Consider the following 23,204-nt stretch of genomic DNA (forward strand, 5'->3'; position numbering starts at 1 on the left):
ACTTGATTAGATAGAGCGTATTTCATATTCAATGGCTCTGCAGGACTTGTGCAATTTCCAGGACATCTTTCTGGACAGTAAAACCACCGGATGTTCTTCAGTGCATTTTTGGAAAAAAAATGGTTTTAACTATGTGACCGATTTGCCCTTCAGCAACAGAACAAGTATGTTTAACTTTTACGTACCAGCTGCAGAGTACCTCGATGAAAGTCCGATACAGTTTGGGCAAATTAGCACTATCCAGAGCTCCAGCGGTATCTTATCTCAAGACTCCATCTTCTCATCGCTCTCGTGGCCCACAGACCTTCCTCTTACCTCCTCTCAGTCTGTCCCGCTGCCTTTTCCTATGTCTCACGGCACCACCACCCTGGCTTTCACGTTCCAGGGCGGTGTCTTGGCTGCTGCGGACACTCGTTCCAGCTGCTCTGGACTCGTGGCGTGCCCGGCCGCCCAGAAGATCCTGCCCATTCACAGTCACTTGGTGGGCACGACTTCAGGTACTTCAGCCGACTGCGCCCTTTGGAAACGGATTCTGTCCCGAGAACTGAGGCTCTACCAACTCCGCCACGGCCGACGGTTGTCCACAAGCGGGGCTGCCAAATTGCTTTCTCACATGCTTCACCCATTCAAGGGAACTGAGCTGTGTGTGGCTGCAACGCTGTGTGGGTGGGATGGAGGAGAGGTCGATGCATGCCATGACCACAGAGGTGCCAAGACTGATCTCAGTGGTTGTAGAGAAACCAGTCAAATGACTGATCCTGGAAAATGTGTAGATGACAGTCTTGAAAACGTCTCTCTGGCTAAGACAAAGCAAAAGAAAGTGAGTTTCTCTGGACCCAGTCTGTTCTACGTGTGCAGTGATGGCACTCGCCTGCAGGGAACGCTCTTCTCCGTGGGCTCGGGATCACCCTACGCCTACTCAATTTTGGACCAAGGGGTTCAATGGGGACTGACAGTGGACGAGGCCACGTCAATAGCCAGAGAGGCTGTGTACCGAGCCACACACAGGGACGCATACTCAGGAAACTGTGTAGACATCTATCACATCTCCTCAAAAGGATGGACTCGCAGGAGCAGGGAGGATTTAAAAGAGGAATATTACAGAGAGAAAGAAAGACAAGAGAGAAGGCAGAGACGGGACGTGACTTTGTCTGAGTAAAGACTTGAAACAAACAAAAATGGCATGAGAAAAGAAAGGCAAACATCGGGGAGTGTTTTGGAGAGACATGATGGCATCTTTGCAGCAGATACTGAATTAATGAACAGGACAGGCAGTTGCATCCTCCAGGCTATTTCTCAAATGATTTGGGCATGCATATCGCTCCCTCTAATAAACAGCTGATGTTTTGTTTGTGCTGATGATATGTATTCTAACAGCACACTGCTGCCTGGCATTTTGATTTGGATGTTAAAACATTATGAATCATTTTTCAAGTGTGCGAGATAATTATAACCTCCTCCTGCGTGTGTTTGAATCAGAGAGAAGCAGAGAAAAGGAGCCGAGTGAATAGCCAAAAAAAATCTAAATGTCTGCAGTCTGTATAAGGGAGCTAATTTAGCTGTAGCAATAACTGGTGGTTGAAAGCTGATTTGTGTCCGCTGTCAAAACTCGTCTGAGGTTTCTTTGACACTTCAATAAATTAATGAATAAATGCAATTTTGCTGATCTTGCCTGTTCATTCTGTCTGAGCAGTCTGGTTGTAAATTAGGCATACTCGTCGTGACAACGTCTCTGCAAGGGATATTAGGGCAAAAGGTATAAGGCAGTTAATCCTCGTTCTCACTGTCCAGCTCTGCCTCTTAAACTTCAGTGAAGGCAGCTAATGTTTGTTGGTGAAAGTTTCAAGGGTGAAGCAGTTCACCATATGGGTGGAAACTAACAGCATTTGAATGATACTAGAGCATGTCAAAATCTTCAGGCTGTTCTGATGCACTGTTTGTATGTTTTCCTATGAAAAGTAATGCACCAAAATTTGTACAAATCCTGTGTCATCATATATTAGTAAATGTGACGTTATAGATGTGGGCTGGCTCTACACAGAGCCTCCACGGTAGCTTATGTAAATGCTGTGAGCATTAATACTTGTGCGGTGGTGTGTGTCGCTCTGAAGTTACACCTTCAAAACACTGGTTGGCAGTGGTGTTTTGGTGAAAGGCTATAAAGTCTGATCGATTCAAAATGCACCTAAAACACAAAGTACACAAATCCACTTCATTATCACTCCCAAGATTCACAGACACAACACTCTTTTGCAACATTCATTTTCCCCACTAATACAACAAACTCATGGCATTTTACATTGTATAAATTAGCCTAGTGGCTAGCTGACTTTTCCTCTACTCATATGAACGACATTTAGCAGGAGAAATGTTATGAAATTCAGCTTCTTTGTAGCTCACAGGGTTCACAGAGAAAACAGTAGTCCTATACTCAACACATCTCCCCACATATACAACATGCTTATATTATTAGCATTAACCTATGACATTTTACATTGCATTAATTAGCCTAATGGCTTATGGGGTTTCCTGTTCTTGCGTGATGCCAGGGTAAATAACACACAAAACTTAAAATGCTAAGTTGTTGGTTTGTCATCTTGACAATTTATTATTTCTTATTTCAAAATAAAAGTAAATAAAAGCTTTGTCTCCACAGAGGGAAATAGTTTTCAGCATACAAAAACAAACAGGGAGTCTGCGTCGCAGCAACAGGTAGTTACATTTCTTGGGGGGTGCATGTCAGGCTACAGCGCCTGAATCCAGCTTATTTTGTGTATAACCCATGTATTTAGAAATATGCAATCATGTTACCAACATGCCCACATGAGAAAAGATTGAAGCCACCCTGTAGGAGACATGTTGGCATGATGGACGGTTCACAAAGCATATGATTTTCCACTGGGACTGTCCCCGGGGACCTGTGCTTGACACTTAGTGAACTTAGAGTTAACAATGAGTCATTTTTAGATAGATGATCACCATGTTTCTTTTTTGAAATCTAACCCCTGTAACTTAATGTTGAGTATGTGACTTTATGGTAATTCGTAGGACACAAACTGTTGTGTTGTATAATATACAAACTGTTGTATGAGGATACTTTATAATGTTGGAGGGATCTATGCACTGTAGGTTGTCGTTCTAACTGCTGATTTAAAGAGCTTATTTTATGCAAAGTGCCATATATGGCAGAGCTTTGAAAGGCTAATGTGTGCATCTGTGTATTATCCACTGTATTAAATAAATTAGGGATTGCGTGATAATGCGCAGCACATCTCCAGTGTAACATCAGAGAGTTGAGTGTCTTCTCAAACCTACACTGGTACCACTGTATGATTGACTGCGGCTGCGGGAGTATGAGGGGAAAGCCTCCCTTCTTCCCCAACCTCATCCATTATTCCCGTCTTTGGAAGTTCATTAATGACAGAATTATTGAGCGAGTGAAAAGAGAAAAAAAAAGAAACATTCGGTGGTCCAGATTTGAGCAGACTTGTGAGTTTCAGAGGAAGTTCTGAAAGCAAGAGAGGACAGAATCATGTTGGTTATCAAACTTTCGAGGCTTCGAGAAGAGCTGTGACTCAGTGAGTGTTAGGGCTTTCTTTGCTTGCCCTCTTCAAAGCTTTTCGTTCTATTTGGCAGTTTCTTCTCCTCACATGCAAACTCCAGCCGAGAGCAGAAAAAACTCTACTGGATTCGACCAAGAAATGTCACAGACCCTGCCTTCTGACTTACATGAGTACATTTTTCTTTTTTTCATTTGCCTAAAAGAACGTTGGAAACGTGTAACCCTAACAGCTAGAAATTTGCCAAAAAAAATTTTGACAGCCCCCCCTCACACACTCGGAGCTCCGAGCATGTTTTGCAATTGTAAATCTGTCCCTGCATGCTCTAAAATCATGACTAGCAGATTGATTACAGCTTGGCTTTGTTTTGTGCTTGTGCAGTAGTTTTGACATTGACAAACCTCCGTATCCAGCTGGGTACAAGGGATCTGAGGAGTGACCTCAGGGTTGCAAGTTTGCTTTCTAGTCACATCAGTCAACACTTGTCTCCCCACTACTTGTTTAAAGGAGATCTTGTTTTCTATCAGGAGACAGAATTCGCAAATGATCAAAAAACATCAGTGTGCAAGGCAAGGATTCGCTGAATGATCACTTTTCACAGCATTGAGATGCTGAAAGCCTTTTTTCCCCCCAAATTAAAAATATCCAAAACAAGTGGGTGAGAAACAAACATATTCTGTTTAGGAGGTATGTGATAAGATATGTCAAAATGTAAAAATATTACCTAAAATCTCATCTGTACTCTGTTTTCCAAACCAATAAATTGGGCATTGTGTTTAGATGTTGGGCATTTAAAGGACAAATTTAGCAAAGTATGAAATGATGTTGTTCTGAACATCCATCCTTGAAATTTGGATTAGTAAGTACAAATTTAGGTTGTATTGTTTGAAGCTGACAAAGAATCGAAATGACTCATAAAAAACAGCTTAAAGCCTGGACTTAATGGGAGGCTGAATCACAGAAACGCACTGTATATTAAATTGATCATTAATTTCCCAGAAAAACGCATCATGAGCGGTCCATTCAACCCACTGGAGAAAATATCCTATCAGAGTGGGAAGAAGGGGGGGGTAATTACAGTCATACATTGGAGACATGTTTTTAGCCAGTGGGAGAACACTATTGGTGAAATGTAATCTTTTAATGCATCCTTGAGTACCAATTTTCTGGTCCAGCTTCTGAGTGGAACAACTGGGAAAATGCAAACGTACTGAGGATGATTATGCAGACTGGCTATACTTAAGCAGATTACAAAACACTGGATTGCTTCAAGGGAATGCTACAGCCACACCAGAAAAATATTGAAGGGTTTAAACCATTTCCATGTTGTCCAGAAAAGTATGATAATGAATGTGATCATTAGAAAGCAAAGCTTTAAGTTTGCAGCAAGGTCGTAGCCATGGAGTCACCATTGGGGGGCCCCAAATCTGCCAGGGGCTCGGTACTATATACTACATTATTTATCATAATCAAGCATGGCTATACACTCTACAATAGGAATATACAGTAAATGATAGCGAGTACTGTCCACCAGTAGTTAACCCTTTGAAACCTGGAGTGACATCACTTTTCTTGTGCTGCATCCATACGTGTTCACAAGTATTTTAACCTTTGAACCTTAAGCAAATTTGTGCAATTTCTTTCATAACATGGGTGCAAAATACAGTGAGCAACTTGGTAAGAAATGTTCCACAAATTGCAAGAAATTAGTAGATTTAAGAAATAATGTTTGAAAAGCTCGGGAAAAATGTCTAGGGGAATTTTTTTTATTTCTAATTATCATAACTAAACATTTAAAATAATTTACAGAGTTCTCACAATTTTAAGAACTCTTTCCATATTATTTATTTCATTTTATATTTTTTTTTCAAATTATGTTTCAGGTAATTTTCTTCTACTTTTTACTAAACTTCTGTGATGTGGCAGGCGTGATTAGAGGATTTTTAACAGTCGCCAAATTATCCACACAAAAGTTTTTCTCACAAGAACAGACCCGGTGATTTAATCCAGTAAAAAAGAAGAATGGTGCTCTCATCGCAGGCTGCTATTTACTGACGCAAAACCACAAATGATCCTATTTAGAGCCAGTTTTTTGGGTTTGTTCATTGTGTGCTGTACAAACACAGCTGCAAACAGGGTGATCCCTCCCTTTGTTAATATAAACGTCTCGCTGTACAGTAACAAAAACACAACAATTCGTATTTTCAGGTGATTATACACTAAAGCAAACATTATAGTATATTCCATTTTTGCAAATATATCCCCCTAAATCCCACACAGTGGACCTTTTAGTAGAACAAACTGAGTCGAGCTGAAATGGCAATTTGTCAGTGAGGGTACATGTTGTCTCTGTGTGGTAGTCTGGTCACTGTATCCTCCAAAATAGTAGGCTTTTAGGGTGACTATCATCTCTCAGAGATAGTTAAAAACTAATGGAGAGAGAGAGAGAGAGGCAGAGACACAGAGCGAGGGAGGGAGGCAGAGACAGAGAGAGAGAGACTGGGCTAAGTGGACAGACCTCACGTTGAGCTCAGATGAACCTCGGCATCCTTTCCCACGTTGGATCATTTCAGCTCCGTTAAACCAGAGAAGCACCGGAGCTGCAAACACACGGTAAGCTCTATTCTGCTCTACTAAAGCACTTTTTTATCTTCACGATTCACTAGTTTATTGAAGTGAAGGCACTTACGCCTACACAGACGTGACAAGTTTCCACTCCTCTGCTCTCTATTATAATTTCTTATTTTCAGCAGCGGTGAGGCTGCTTCCAACTGTTTCTTTGTCAGTTTTCTTCGCGAATAAACAGAAGCAAAAGCTTCCGCGAGCAGATGTTACCATGTGCGAGCTCTTTAGGTGAAATAATACAGTGACTGGCTGAGAGGAAAGGTTTGGGAAAGCAAACGAGCGCCAAGCTTTGACAGATGGTGCGGATAATGCTGTGCTTCCTCTCTAATTTTCTGGCTAGGTACCGTTTGTGAATGTGCGCGCGCGCGCTCGTTATTTTTTTGTTTCTCTGTTTTATTTTTTTGTGCGCGCCATGCTCACCTGCCGCGTGCACTTTTCACGCGGGGACGCTGATGTGATGTGGACCTCAGTTTAGCCGACAGCAATATTTTCTGGACATTCATTATAATAGTTAGCCCAAGTGTGTAAATCACATTAACATGCATCAAGTAGGTCATTTTTCTGGCTCCCTCTAACAAGACAAGGTCACGCTCCGGGCTGTTTGTAGTGTATCTGGACTAGATATGCTAATAAGCAGTCCAGATGTGAGTGTGCATGCGTGCGTGTGCGTGGGTTTGTGTGACCAGAGAGAGGCTGCAATGAGGCATCATGTGCATTGAGAAATGTAATTTCCTTCTGTGTATATTGTAATGTAATGTCAAAGAGGAAATTATCATCTCACACAAATAGATACAGATGGTAACCACAGAAATCAAGGGTGTAGGTTTGGTTTTAATACTCCAGGGGACACTATTGGAAGGGGACACTTGATTTCCTCCATTTCAGTGAATTTTTATGTGCCTTTTCTGTATCAATTTGTAGTGTAAATGTATAATTTTGTCAAAGTTCAAAAAAAAAAAAAAAAAGTCATGTGCTACTTTAACCCTTTGAAATCTGCAATAGAAAAGGTCTGACAATGTCTATGTTTGTATTATTTGCATATTTTTATGTCATTTTATAAAGTACTGTCAAATGCTTAATATCCCTTAAATCTGTAGCACCTAAGATAAAAACCATCATTTTTAAAAGTATTGAAATCATGACATAAAAAAATAAAATCAGACATTTGTTCATCAAATTTTACAAAATTTTGCAAAAAATTCTAAATTAAAACACGCAACATGTTTATTTAGAAGATTTTAAAATATAGAAACATAAATATTTTTTTACATACCAATATACATTCTATTGTTTTTAATATTTGCTCATTTTTATAAGCAGTGTGCAAAGATGTTTTTAAAAGTTTCACCATTCATGCCTCTGGTGCCACTGCAAGTTTTTGCACCGCAGTGTTGCGCAGTAAAGTAATTTGAGCGTACACTGTGATGAAACAAAAGATAGAAGCCGTATCTTTTTTTTGGCAGTTTTGCACTGCACATAGCGTAATGATGTCATCACGTTCACGAGCTTACAACATGCTGACACAGAAGACAGAGGCCAGAGCTATCTGCTGAAAATGATTAAATGCTCTAGCGGTGATGGTATCTAGGAGAAAAGTCAGACAGGTTTTCATTAACTTTTACAAAATCAAAACATAAAACACACTTATCCAAAAGATTTACAAATATAGAAACATAAACTAAATACTTATTAACACTCCATAAGATATTTGACTATGTACATTAGTTAGTGATGGATTTATCATTCATTCCTCTGGCAAAACTGCACGTTTTTGCACCACACAACACAGCATAAAAATCTCATTACAAGCATACACTGTGATGAAACGGAAAACGCAGGGCTGAGCTTTCCGCTGCAAAAAGATTGACTGTTCTAGCTAATATTATTATTAGTTTAGATCAATATATTTAGGGTTATGCAAACAACAATCTCCCACAGCCATTACGGGGCAATTCTTGACAAATTATAGTGCATTTATGGCAAAATACTACACTTGCACGTCATGTCATGTAAGGTAATGAGGTGATGACAGGGATTATGCAAATGGCTAACTGTGTCCATTACAGACGGATACCAGTGAAATTATCGTGAAATATCCTGTTTGCACGGCTTGTAAAATCACATAAGATTATGCGGAAGCCTTAGCTCTCCAGGAAAAAGAATGAACTCTCTAGCTATTATGTTTTGGGTTTTTTTAATTTTAGATTTATTTATTTAAAGGATTATGCAAACAGTGATTTTCAGCAACTATTACAGGGAAATACCGGCGTCATTTCAGCAAAATACCACATTTGCATGGCACATTAGCAGTGGGGTGTCCAGACGTTTTTTTTTCGAGGTGGCATGAAATATGGGTGCTGCTGTGGGCACAGGCGTTAGCAAAGCTTTAATTTACAATTTATGTATATTGTTCTCCTCTACCCATGCCTACTTTAAGTAGGCATGGGTAGAGGAGGCGTTAGCAAAGCTTTAATTTAATTTTTTTCTTTTAATTTACAATTTATGTATATTGTTCTCCTCTACCCATGCCTACTTTAAGTAGGCAAAGTAAAGTAACGCTTCATTACTTTATTACAGAAGTTGTTCCTCCTAAAGTAAATATTACAAAAGCAAGTATAACGTGCCAAAACAAACAAGGAACCAAAAAAATTAAAATGAATAAGACTGCGTGAACAAACTTTTTAACATGTGATCAATTTATTTGAATGTAAAATAAGCCAAGCTCGACACTACTCCGACACAATTCTGCCTGTCAGGGTTAAGGCTGAATTTCACCTAAAAACAATATTTCAATTCACTCTTTAAACAGTTCAAGCTGGCTGGACAGATAGCCAGTCATAATGGGGTGGCACCTGGGTTGGCCAATCAGATTTCAGGGGTGGCCTGTGCCACCCCAAGCCACTTCCTGGATACGCCCCTGCACATAAGGTCATAATGTGATGACGGGGAAGACGGAAGCCTTGGATGTTTTGCGGCAAAATTGACTCAGTACTGTAGCTAGTATGGTCAGTTTTGATCTGTCTTAGCAGAATCATGCTTAATGTCTTGGGGGTTGAAACTGGATGTATCCCCTGCACCCCTCCCCTCCCCAAAATCTACGCCCATGCCCTGAAGCATTTTCACATTATAAACAAGTACATGTCTAAACACTTGCTCAGCACAGTTCTTTGCGCCGTGGTATCACTTAAGGTTAAGCTGTGTCAAGCTTAGACTATAATGAGGTGACTGATGTGCTGAGTACAGTGGGCCTCTCTTCAACAGTGTGATTTGGAAAGACTTAAGAGATTTCCATGTGTGCACTGAGCACGAGCCCGGCAGTGAGAATGGATGAGAGGTCTGTATGAGCATTAAGACGAATGGCAGGAGGGGAGAAAGCCAGAGATGTTTAAATGGAACAGAATCCGTCCACATCTCGGTGGTTGGAGGCAGCCAGGCCGTCCCCCCTTCCCCCCACCTCCCAGTGCACTTCTACCACCATCACCACCACCCCCTCTCTACCTCCATCTCCCATTTTTCCCTATGTAAAAGGCCTGACATGCACAGGCTATTTTTAATAAAAATGAAATAGCCTTGTTGCAGTGAAGCGACTCGATGCAGAGTGAAGTGAGACTGAAACAGCGATTTGCAATTTAGAGCTATGTCACCACTCATCATTCCGTTCTGAGCCGGCAACAGCAAATCGTCCTCACGCTTTCATCCTCTATCCCTGCCTTACATTTCACACATATCTCATGCGCGCTCATACTCTAAAGACTTCAAACAACAATGAATGACATGTTCTGCTGGCAACGTGGTTTCGGAGCAAAGCTAGAAGAGAGAGATGTAAGCCGTGAGCTCAGTCTGTGCTAATACACAATAGCTGAGGAAGACAAAAGTGTTTTTTGGAAGAGCCACTTCTTGTATTTTGCTCGATTTGAGACGACGGCAAACAGATGCAGATGCTGAGCATGAAGCATTACACAGAGTATGTTTAATAATTGGTGTGTAAAATTTAGAAAACAACAATTCAAGGGTGAATTTCCTTTTAAGAAGAACTGATTATTAAATAGAGTATAGAGTAGAAATTACTTAATTACTTAAGAAAGTAGGTCAGTATCTGGAGTGAAAAGGAACATTGGTTTTATTTTCATGTGTCCTTCCTTTCATATAAAGCATATCAATTTGGGTATATCAGAAAATGTTATGGTTCATATTATACAGTGTCATCAAAGGCTTCTGCTTTAGGCCCACTCAGTGCTTATTTGCATCTAAATTAATCAAAGCACATGTTTTTATGTACATTTATTTTAGATCGCAGACAAGGGCAGAGGATTTTATGAATGCACTGTGTCATTTATGCTCTTTAGCCACCTTATTGATCATCTGAGTAGCGTCTCAGGCCGTGCAGGGAAATCTCTTTAGCTTTTTAAAGATTTTAAAAGCTTGAATATTTCTCTCTAAATCTGTTCAAAGGAGGAATGCATTCATGAAAACTTTATTTAAATTTGTTTGAAGACCACATCCCTGTGTTCCTATGACTCATGCACTGTGTGTGGGTGAGTGGGTGGGGATGACTTAAGTTACCTTCAGGGGGACACACCAGACTCATGACCAGTTTATTGGGGTCGGCTTGTCCAAACAGGGCTGCAGAATTCCAGGAATATTCAAGCTTAAAACTTTAATAATAAGAATATAAAAGGAAATTTAGGGGTTATTTGCTCTTGCTGAATGTACCATGTCATGAGTAGACTAACAAACCTTATACCTTATCATAAACATACATAATCCATTAAATTGCTAAACAAGTCTATTAATTTGTCGGATACATATAATGAGAAATAAGCTAGAACTGAAGTCAACTAATGGGAAAACTTATTTTGAAAATTCAAGCTGAAAATCTGGGCTGTATGCAAACTCAGGGTTTAAAGAGAACAACAAATTTATGGAAGAAATTCTGTTTTACACGCAGACTGTGTATAAAGATGGACGACACGCTGCCATCTTGTTCTGGTGACGTCATTTGGAGCCAGAGTTTGCGCAGTAGCGAGATCTGCAGTGGGGGAGTTCCCGCTAAAACACTGGTCCGACTAGTCGCAAGGAGCCCCATTTAATGCGAAATCATGAATTTGCTGTCACAGCTGTCAATCATGGCGGAAAATCCTCTTTGCAAAATTAAATAACTCATTTAAACAGAACATATTATAAAAAAAATCACTTGAAACAAACATCAGCGTGATGAGCAATACCTCCAGTGACAGAAACCTTCTTTAGGAAAATGTATGACATTTACTTGGAGTTTTTGGTTTGGCCTGTGCCCCATACCCTAACATGGAGGGGTGGGCTCTATGACCTATTTTGCAGCCAAACACCAGGGGGCGATCAAGATTGAAAAGCTTCACTTCAGGGGAACTGTCATGTTGTCCATCTTTCTATAGTCTATGATTTTACATGGAGAAATGATTGGAAAAAGTTAAACTGGGAATCTGCAATTAGCATGCTCAAAAAATCAAACTACATACAAACAGAGTCCATAAAAAGTTATTTAGGTTGCATATTTGTTAAAAATTCATGTTAGTGAGCATTTTCTCCTTTGTCAAGATAATCCATCGAACTGACTAGTATGGCATATCAAGATGCTGAATAAACAGCCTGATTACTACACTGGTGTGCCTGTGGATCAGTTGGCAACCTTCTGGTCTGAAAAATGTAGCCAACACTCCAGCGCCAAAGCCTGAAAACTCTAATGGCCACTTGTGGCTACCTCCAGATATCTTTCAATCTCCGAAGACACCGGAGTTAAAATGCTCAACTTTCTAGCAGAAATAAACATGTCTCATTGAGACAGCTGCAGACTGACAGACCGGCCGAGCCCTGGAGCCCTTGTCTGAGTTTCTGTCTGGGTACAGGACATCAGTGACAGTCTGCCTGTCTTACTCGATAAACACTATGTTGCCATGGTGCCAGAGATGGCCAACCAATGAAGGTATAACATTAAAACACTAAAGTGACGCTCGACCCAAAATCTCATGAAATGTGGCTGTAAAATCTAAAGTCTTCATGCAGAGCAGCAGCTGAGCTCAGCCTGACTTTATTTAGCTAACAATGGATTCCAGTGGTGATGAGTTTTCACAGCAAACAAGAGTGAGACTAAAGCTGTGCGCAACACTCAAAAGTTTACTTTATACTGAGAATTAAATTGAGATCAAGCAGCATCTTCTGAGGCTGAAAGATGAAGTCAGAGTACCAAAAACTGCAGATCCTCTAATGGCCACATGAGGCTGAAGTCAAAGAATGCCCAACTTTACTGCAGAAATAAGCATGTTTACAGTCTGCTTAAAAAAAAAAAAAGCTAATTTCAACATTATTCACTTGTTTACATTTTGTCAAGGCTTAGCGAGACCACTTGGGTGACAGGTTATCTGTGAGGTCAGAGCCACCCCTCGCTCTCCTAAAGCTCCACCATCCTGTCCAAATATGGTCATGTCTGACTCATCAATTGAAATACCGGACTTAAGGCTTCAGAACAGCAGTCCACACACCGGATGGAGACGTCGTGGTGGCTACATCCTGTATTTAATACAGTCTGTGCTTGGGACAGCCACAGTTAGAGGGCACTCTAAAATGTGCAGTCTTATCGAACAACACAAGACCACATATGTCCCAAATTTTAAGGGAACATGCCGTTGGCATGGTGACTGCAGGAGTGTCTGCCAGAGCTGCATGTGGACGACATCCGGCCGTCTGCCAGCAGGTGTGTCCGAGTACATTCTCAATTGAAAACTGCCCAGCCACGTTGCAGTTGGAAGCAGAAGTTTGCTTTTGACGTCACACTTGTACTCTGGAAGCACTGACAGAGCGGCGCTATTTGACGAGTTCGGAGTAAGAACAGGGCTGTGCCTTCACCTGCAAGATCGTTTGAGACCAGCCACCTGGACAACTGGTGCAGCTATTGGATTGCACAACCAAAGAATGTCTGCAGAAACCATCCCAGGGAAGTTTATCTGCACGTCATCATCCTCAGCTCATCATCCTCTTGAACTGACAGCAGTTTGTCAGTTTGTCAGTGTTTATCATATATCAATCTCAGTTTACCCTGTACGTGGTAGATGTCAGACAGCATGTACGGCTTAGTGTAGGCGAGCGGCTTGATTTTGCCAGTATTGGGAACAGAATCCCCAATGGTGGTGGTGGAGTTATGATATGGGCTGGCATAAACGTCCTATAACAAACACAGGGACATGTCATTAATGGCAGTTTAAATGCACAGAGATAGCATGACGAGATCCTGAGGCCCGTTGCCATGCCACTCATCCGCCGCCATGACCTCATGTTGCACCATAGTAATGCACGGCCTCATTTTGCATTGACCTGTGCACAATGCCTGGAAGCTGAAATCATCCCAGTTCTTGCGTGACCTGCATCCTCACCAGACATGTCAGCCACTGAACATGTTTGCGATGCTCAGGATTTGAACGTACGACAGCGTGTCTCAACTCCTGCCAATATCCAGCAGCTTCACATGGCCATTGAAGAAGAGTGGACCAACACTCCACAGGCGACAGTCAACAAGCTGATCAACTCTATGTGAGGGAGATGTGTCGCACTGTATGAGGCAAAAGGTGGTCACAGCAGATACTGACAGATTCCTTGTGGTGCCTATAACCAAAAAATGGATTTCTGTAGCACTAGTGATGTATAAACCTGTCTTTTAAGAGTGGCCTTGAATTGTGACCTTCCCAAAGCACACCTATGTTGTAATGATGCTGTTTAACCATTTTAAACCCAGGCAAATTGGCTTGATTTCTTTCCAAAAACATGGAAAGAAGGCATGAGTAATGACAGAACTAACCTCAAAATTAGCCAGAAATTAGTTAAGAGAAAAAGAAAATTACCTGAAAGATAAGTTAAAAACAAACAAACAATGAAATTACAAGGAAAAAAATCAGAATTCTGTAAAATAATTTTAAATGTCAAGAGAATTACTAGAAAAAAACAACAAAAAATAAAACACCCCCCAAAAGAAATCACGAAACAAAAAAATTGAAAAAGAAAATATTAAAAAAATGCTCAAAAATAATAATGAATTGTAATATAATTTAAAATATGTAAATTTGATAATTATAAGTATATTTTTCTCTAGGCATTTTTCAAAAATAATGTGCTAAATCTACTTATTACTTGCAATTTGTGGAACATTTCTCACCAAGTTGCTTATTGCCTTTTTTCCTCCTGTTTTTGAAAGAAATAGCACCAATTTGCTCCGGGTTCAAAGCTTTAAATACTTGTGAAAGACATCTAAAAGTGATGTCGCTCCAGGTTTGAAGGGGTTAGTCAGCATATTGATATGCCACACCTGTCAAGTTGAAGAGGAGAAGTGCTCATTTTAACAAGTTTGCAAACAAATCTGAGAGAAATTGGTCTTTTGTGTGTATAAAAAAAGTCTTAGATCTTCAACTTAAACCTGTGAAAAATAGGAGCAAAAACAAAAGTGTTGCCTTTAAAGTTTTGTTAAGTGTATAAAGTGTGTACTTTGCTTCAGGCTACTGTCTGCTTGTTATGTGAAATATTAGAGAAAATGGAAAATATATTCACTCCAGTAATACAATCAAGCTCAGACAGTGCAGCAGCCTGGTGTGTGCTGCACATGTGATGAGAGGATGCACCACCGTCGCAGAGTCTTGTAATTTTACTGAATTCACAGTTAACAATGGGATTCTGGGAAATTATCTGTGCATGTGATGGTAGAGTGTGCTGCTGAATGCATAGCATGGTTACAAGAGAGTGCATTTATGTTCTCGAGGTCCAATGTTCCCCAGCACAGTATCCTCTTAATATGACGCATTAAGGAGACCTTTCAAAGTGTTTGATGTTCACAGCAATGCGTTTTTTCCTGAGGTCGAATGTTTAAAAATTACCCACCTGCAGCTTATATCCTACAGATGTTAAAGTCCTAGAAACCGACAGATTTACTTAAGGCACTGATGTCTATATTGTGAACTGATTTTTACCATTCAAACTGCATTTAAGATGTACACTTCCCTTCGTGCTTTTGAAATTTGAACTGCAAAGATAGTGTGAACTAATATACGACAATGTGAGTTTCTATCAAGAGAAAAATATGAATGTTTGTAAATCACGAGAAAGACAGTTTGAAAGTGTGTTTTATTATGTGTTATATCAAAGAAATACAGAGCTGGGGAGCTTAGGACCTTGGGAACAAAAGGATGACCCCATTACTACACCATTAAATAGTAATATTTTTAACCAAAACACGCCAAGACCCCGACATGCAACCTCAGTGATAATGCTTGCCTCCATGCGTGCATAAAGGTGAAAACAGATGTCAGAAAATCTACATCCATTACAGGGAATAGTGAGGCAGAGTGATGGATGCAGATGGAGCGTGGATGGAGAAACTGCGCTTTTGCCGTCTTGTTAAGCTGCTGACACTTTTCAGTACATCAAGTTTCAAAGATCAATGGCCGGGATCTGACTCAAATGCTAACGAAACGCAGATCATTAAACTTTTGGGAAATGAGGACAAGTCATTGATTAAATTATTTATGAGTCTAATTAATCTCTTAAGGGGGACTTCTTTCACGACTGGGCATTGAGGCATGGGGACACCATCTTTAGGGATGACATCAATCACCTGAAGTCCGGGCAATTGTGTGTGACAAGGGACAGTAAAGTACCTGAGCTCCACCTCATAGCCAGGCCCCTCCGGCTCCAGATTAATTGAAAAATTTTAAGACCACGTTTAACTCTCGGAGAATGCCTGAGTGATCAATAACAGCATTCACACACAAGAACAACTCCAACAGCAATGATATGAATAACAGCATCTGGTATAAAGGGAATTCTCCCTTTTAGGTAATTTCTTATCAGACCGTAATGTTTCAGTGCAAAACTCGCAGCTATTTTTACAGCAGCTGGCACAGAGCTCCGATTAGCAAACAGAGCTGTTCTACAAACAGCAGAAAAGCATTTCTCTCAAAATATTTACAAGATAACGAGTAAAACGTCAACTTCTCTTTGTCTCTTTGTCTTTTTACCTCTGCATCTTGAAACACTTGCTTTTCCGTTATAACAACTCCCGTCAAGATCACACTAATTATGTTTTCTTCTCTCAGGTGATCCAGTGCAGCATGTGTACTGCATGCGAGAAAAGAAGGCGAAATGAAGAGTCACTCTGGGGAGAAGAAACCTGAAGACAGGAAGAGACGCACAGAGTAACAACAACATATGATGGATCATCATGCAAACCTGCCTCTGATCAGCCATTCATCAGTTCTTCTTTGAAAGCAGTCAGCAATGGCAGCACATTTTGTGCTTATTTTTCTTTTATTCTGGAAAGGGGAAAGAGGCGGAGTTTCAGCAGCTGTTGGCCTTTTGGAGGAAGATCAGGATCTGCAAGTAATATCAAGCAAAAGGCAACAAGTTTCACCTCATCCAGAGTCCATGGGCAACTTTTTTGTGAGTTTCAAAGAATCTGAGAGCCAGCTTCAGGATGAAAAGGATGTAAGAACGCTGCCAAATGTGGCTCTTGGACTAAATGACCAAAAACCTAATGATTTCGACTTTAAGGACAATATAGGAGGGCAAACAGTCTTTCTTAAACATCCCGAATCTGCTGCCAAATCCCTATTACCCGAACATAGCCCTGAACTCACACTGAACCTGGAGAAAAGCAGCAATTTGACTAATGGAGAAGTTGAAGGTGTAATTAATGCTCACGGTTCAGACGAGGAGCGCGCTCCCCAGCCTCAGCTGCATTTAGAGACAGGTGTCGGTGACGTTCTGCCTGTGAGGACTCGCTCTAAATGGGTCACGGAGGACAGTGGGTCCGAGCCTCGCTCTCGCCGCCGGAGGAGCTGGCTGTGGAACCAGTTCTTTGTGATCGAGGAGTACAGAGGGCCCGAGCCTGTGCTCATCGGACGGGTAAGCTATGAAGTCTTCATGTGGATCACCTGCATGTAAATGTTTGATTTTTTTTTTTTGGAAGCACCAGGGTTCATACAGTGATGAAAAAACAGGAAAAGCAATGGAATTTGCAAGTAGCAATTTCCAGGCCTGGAAGACTTTTGGAAAAATTTTGGAATTTTGTTTCACAAACTACTAGTATGACACATGATGTGTTCAGAAAATTGAAAATCAAACAATAATTTCTGTTTTTTTTGTTTTTTTTTTACAGTTTCTTGCTGGGATAAATGGTGTAATTTTGGGTGATTTTTAAAGAAACGGCCATTTCAACAAAAAATCAACAATTTTTTTTAAGCCAAAAAATGGCCAAAAACTTTTAAAGACTAAAAAATCTAATTTTTTAAAAAGAAAATATGCATGTTTTTTTCAATATTAATAATTACAATAAATACCACATACAGCAATTTAAGGTTGTACGCCCCTCCCCTAAAGCCAAAACAATAAACCCCTCGCCCTCATAAATAACAAACGGTTTTATTCAGTTCTAATCCTGTTCTAAATTCATTATTTTTAAAAATAATATATATTTAAAAAAGCTATTATATAGTGATGATATGGAACCAATTAAATGGTCATCTCAGAGATGGTATGGTCTTTAAAATTTGCCTCAAAGTCTTGGAAAAGTTATTGAAATTTGTTGGTAAAAATGTATATAGGAAGGAAAAGGAAAATTTTGATATGAGCAAACAAAAAATCTCTTTTGTGTCTTTTCACTTAGTGGTGCACTATCATCCACATAAATGCACAATGATAACCTCTCTCACTCAGTTTGACTCATTTCCCCTCTCCATTTCGCTGCTCTGTGTGCTCACAAACCCTCGGACTCTCGCTCACAGTATCTGTCTCCTTAACATCTCTGCTCTCAGTGGGCTGTCCGGTTTTTCCTTCATGCTCCGTGGATGTATAATGAGAACTAAATACCAAACTCAAAGATGGTATCACTTGAATGATAAATGCAGAAGCTAAAAAGTTTTCTGGATTCTGGTCTACTTCTGGATTTCTTTCCTCATTGTGTCCCTTAACTTCACCTCACTACCACTCTGTCTCAGGCTGGATGACTGTAGGATTTGGCTATTTGCAACCTAACTTCTTTAACAACATAATGATTTAAATACGTACTATTTAAGTGTTCACACTGGGAACTTGATGTACCTAAAACAGGAAATTATCCATTGATTTTTAGGGATCTCTTTCACAATGTAAGTCTATGGAAAAAGTTTAGTTCTTTGTTATTATTAGTATTTCTTTCGACTTCTTGGCATCATGTGCCGGTTTGGCCACTATGTCAAATGGGTCTTTAAGTCCTGTGTTGTTCCTGGGGGCTTGGTTGTGCGGCCCAATGCACATAAAGTTAAGTATAGGGCTGGGCGACACGGAGAATATCAGATATCATGCTTTTTAAATTGTCATTATTAGGAATATTTATTTATTAATTTTTATTGTTTTTAGAAAAACCTTATCGATATTATGGGATTGCCACTTGGTGCTTTCACAAGATATATACACAGAGTAAGAATAATCATCAGTAATGTTGATATACTGACTAAATGGGTAAAGACAAATAATAGAACAGCTAAAATAGTGGGGTAAGCTCAGAAAAACAGAAATGCAGCCTTTAAAATCATTAAAAGACACATATCCAAAACCAAAGACAATATCAAGTCTCATATCACTGTATCAATAAAGATAAGTAATAGTTTCTTTTATTGTTTTTATGTGTATTTGTTCACTAGTGATAGATAGCTAATGTTGACTTGAGTGGGAGACTGCTGCAGTAATGTTACAGTCATACAGCAGCATCACACTGTCGTCTCTGACTAAATCTGCATCAGACAGTTGTCTGTTTGCTTATTTGCACTAGCTGGTGATTCAGTTTAATGTGTAGGCCTATAGATGTCCGAATGATCAATATCGGGCCGCTTATGGACGATCCACATGACTGACTGACTGAGGGAACATGAACCTGAACTCATTACAGAAATCAAACAGATCAGCGATACCATTTTTTTACCCTTATTTCTTTACTGAAATTTGCTGGAAATGATTTTAATGCAGCCCCAGTGGTACATGGTATGAGGAGTGAGCACTGCACCAGACTTTTAAAAAATGTTGCTTTTAAATTGTACATTGCTCGTCATATCGCAACTTAGGAGGTAGTTTGTCCTTGTGTGCTCTGATTAATTTGGCATGCTGTTACCACACCACTCATAATTTTGTTTTAATGAAAACTCTGCTCGCTCCTGGTGTTCTTCATTGCTGTTTTGAAAGAAGGAAATAATGGGAGAACCAGCTTTAAGAGTGACATATTTTCTCTTCAAATAAGTGCTGTGTGTCTTATTTATTCAGATGTCCTTTATTTAACCAGGTAAAAGCCTCATTAAGATTTTAAATCTCTTTTTCAAGAGCGACCAGGCCAAAGGGGCAGCATAAAACACTGTTGCAACAATAAATACAAGCAGACAGATACAACTGTCACACATTACAAATAAGCAAGCATAAAATTTGGTAAAAATCAAACACAAAAACAAGTTAATTACATAAACATGCATTTGTCTAAAATTCAGAGATCATTTAAATAGCAATCATATTGAACAAGGGCGCTATTTTTTCAGTCCTTTAATACTGAATAAAATTCCCCCATAATAATGAGCTCACACAATTTCAGGTCCCTCCAGGGATCAACATATGTAAGATACTGTGAGAGTGCAGGCCATAATGGTTTGGGATTTTACACATGTATTGTACATAAATAAGAAAATACCAGTCCAACCAGAGATTTATATACAAAAAACAACCAATGCGAGAGTCTGCGGACGGACAAATAAGGCCAGTTAGCAGCTGCATACAGTGTGCACTGATGTACATGATGTCCACAGCCAGTGATGAAACGTTGAGCTCAGTGGTACACAGTATCCAACTTCTTTAGGTACTGGTCAGGTGCATTCATTAAAACATGATCAGCGTAGACCAATAATGTAAAAAAAAGAAATCATGTGTTTTCTTGCCTGGAGCAAGAAACAGGAATTATTCTAACCTTACTGAAGTCAGCTTGAAAGCACGGTTTTCAGCGAGTGAAGAATGGTTCATGTGGATTTAGAAAAAAGCCAAAATCATGGATATTTAACTCCTTGAAACCTGAGCAAATTGATTTTATTTCTTTCAAAAATATGGTCAAAAACAACGAGCAATTTCACAAGAAATTGCCAGAAATTAGCATGAAATTGCTAAAAAAATAATTTAAAAAAAAATAAAATATCACAAAATACTGGAAAATAAGCAAAACAACAACAACAAAAACAATTTAAAAAAAAAGAAAATTACCATAAGAAAGTTTTAAAAAAGTTTCTTTTTTTCTGTAAAATAATTTTAAATCTATAATTAGAAAAATTATAAAGATAGTTTTCTGGATATTTTTCAGATAATTTTCAGGTCATTCCCTTTTTTACAGTTTGCAGAATATTTCTTGCCAGTTTGCTCAGTGTTTTTATCTGTGCTTTTAAAAGAAATTAAACCTTTGTTCAGGTTTTAGAGGTTAAAATGATTGTGAAAGGCGTCTGAATGCAACACAAGAGAACTGATGACAGTCCAGGTGTTAAAGGGTTTAAAGTGTTTCATGTGAGAGTGGAGTTTCGTGTGGCGTCAGGTGGTAGAATGGGTGTTTAAGCGAGATAGCTAGGTTTGCTGCTGATAATAGAAGATGGAAATTCATATGTAATCAAAAAAAAAGTATGTGTTCATGCCTGATTACCATTCTTCCAGCGGTTCCCCGCTCCCCTAATAGCTGCTAACAACATCCATTAAGAAACTACCGAACCTAGTTTTCTGATTGGCTGGAAATGTGACCTACTTTAGAGGAGCATGTAGAAAGAAAGCAATTTTCGGACTTGTGTTTTTCTCATGAATTTGAGCACTTTATCATTTGTGTTAATTCACCCCAAAACAGCCAGTGTACCAACTGTACAGACATTAGCCGCAAGCTAACTGCTGTAGCGTGTGGGAGTGTGTCTGTGTGTGTCTGTGTGTGTCTGTGTGCGTCTGTGTGCGTCTGTGTGTGTCTGTGTGTTTGTGTTGAGGTCAGCTTCCGGCTGAACTCAGCAGAAACTCTGCTTCTTTTTTGTTATTTGCCTGCAGTTTCTCTCCTCTTTCCTCTCGCCTCTGTATGTTTTATAAAGGCATGGGAAAGGTGCAGATTTTTTACACCAGTTTTTTAACTCACGCCGACGCTTCCTCGAATTCGCATCTGTGTGCATTTTCATTGACTTTGGAGTGCGCTGGCTCTAAAATTTTCCCATCTGAACCAAGTTGAGAAAAGTTGCGGCCGAATTAGAGGGCACTCAGAGCAGAAATGTTCGGAAAATGTGAGTGAGCGCGGGGTCATGGATGTTGAGAAAGGGCAAGTGAGATAATTTTGCTCGTGTGCAAACACATTTATTGACGATCAGGATTTGCTTACTTTGTTTTCTGATGTAATATCTCTGTAAAATATAAAGTACATGCTTGCAAAAGCTCGCAAAATGTCCCATCACGTGTTGAGGAATGAAGCTCAAACATACCTCCACATAATTTCCGTGCGGCCGACCCCTCCACTCGCCGTGTCACAACTTTGAGTTTTTGCAGTCGCCACACCAGCAACCTTCAACTGCGGTCGGTGTCGCACCACGTAAAGTGTCTGAGATGATTTAATCCACAGCACACCTGAACCATTCAGATCCCTGGGGTTTACTTGTAGCATTTCACAGTCAGGCGCTCCACGCTAATGCAGCTGCTGGCAGCTACAGTATACTCAGGGTAGGATTATATCAGCTGTAACGCTAACAGGGAATGCTGCCAGCCACTTTTTAGCTCGCAGTATACTTTATAGTGACAGACTAGATTGGATTCTTACCAGTGCAGTATACACCTCATAAATGTTTAATCTTCCTCCCTTCTTGTTATTGATACAGTCAGGGAGGGGTGTTAAAGCAATCAGTAGACATACGAGGCTGCTCATTCCTCTGCAAGCAGTCTTGATATTCATGTAATAAAGCATCCCTGCATTGCGAGGGGGGCTGGCAGCTTTTCCGCTCAGCTCAGTTTGTTTCCCAAAAATAGAGAGGTGATCATTTCAAACCCATCGCCGGTGCGCGGTTTGAGGTGACTTATCAACTGTTGAGATCACAGGTGCCTCAACCCGTGCAACGGAGGAAGAATTCTGCTGCCAAAGAAAGCAGCGTGAGGCAGATTTAGACCCGGAGGTGGATGTACTGCATGAGTGAGAGGAGGGGAGAAAAATTTCAGATTACAGAGAAGGAGAGAAAGTGACAAAGGAATTGGAAGAGACAATTTCCTCTTTTTCCAGCTTTGTTTGTACGGGGCGGATAAATTTCTTCCCCACCGTGAGAGTGTTTTTTCATGCTGACTGAAGCACAGCAGGACTGAGCCAGCAATTAGACAGTGAGGAGAGGAGGGCTGGAGAGAGGGAGAGAGGATGGAGAGGGGGGGGCAAAGAACAGGAGAGCGCGATAGGCACTGACAAAGATGTCTCTGGTGGTGAAGTGTGGGATCAAAATCGAAGCTAGCTTTAAGGAAGAAAGGAGGGAGAGGGATGTGGGTGTAGGGATGAATAAAAAATCCTGAGTCCCTTATCTAGCAATTTGTAGGGTATGCTATCACGAGTTCCTATAATCCTCAACTTTATCCTTGAAGACACACACACAGAATGTGCTCTAATCTTATATTTCCTCCTGCCTGCGTGCTGTGGAGCAGTGATACTAAACTTACGGCCCACGGGCCAAGTTTGGCCCTCTATAGGATGCCGGGCGGTCCCCCCTAACCATGATGATGATTTATACTGTGAACAGCATCAAAATAGAGCTTTTTCATTAAAACAAAGGCTAGTGGAGAATCCCCCGCACCCCCATCAGCGGTCCTAGCTAAGCCACTAATGTCCTAAAATCTTAAAAACGTCCTAAAATCAGAGAAGCGTCAGTAAAAATCTAAAAATGTCCTGAAGTCCTAGAAACGTCACAATACCGTAAAAATATCCTAAAATCAGAGAAACATCCTACAATCAGAGAA

At 40.2% G+C, this 23,204-nt stretch overlaps 2 protein-coding genes across 2 annotated transcripts in view; both read left to right on the top strand.

Moving 5' to 3' along the window:
* The first annotated feature begins 31 nt into the window (after nt 1-31).
* psmb11b (proteasome 20S subunit beta 11b) lies at nt 32-1,159 on the top strand. Its single transcript, XM_042484219.2, has one exon. It carries the CDS (start codon nt 32-34, stop codon nt 1,157-1,159), a length of 1,128 nt encoding a protein of 375 aa, XP_042340153.2.
* A 4,816-nt stretch (nt 1,160-5,975) lies between these two features.
* LOC121941332 (cadherin-7-like) overlaps nt 5,976-23,204 on the top strand; it is a 43,636-nt gene continuing 26,407 nt past the window's right edge. Inside the window, exons 1-2 of the mRNA XM_088078011.1 lie at nt 5,976-6,173; nt 16,298-17,105. Of these exons, the coding sequence (XP_087934137.1) occupies nt 16,479-17,105 (627 nt within the window). The 5' untranslated portion in view covers nt 5,976-6,173; nt 16,298-16,478. The remainder of the gene's footprint in view (nt 6,174-16,297; nt 17,106-23,204) is intronic.

The sequence above is a fragment of the Plectropomus leopardus genome, chromosome 5, assembly GCF_026936395.1.
Source record: "Plectropomus leopardus strain MGB_pleo_1.0 chromosome 5, ASM2693639v1, whole genome shotgun sequence".
Classification (NCBI taxonomy): domain Eukaryota; kingdom Metazoa; phylum Chordata; class Actinopteri; order Perciformes; family Serranidae; genus Plectropomus; species Plectropomus leopardus.

Excerpts from the sequence above, each read along its gene's own strand:
- psmb11b (XM_042484219.2), top strand. The coding sequence starts at position 32 with ATGGCTCTGCAGGACTTGTGCAATTTCCAGGACATCTTTCTGGACAGT.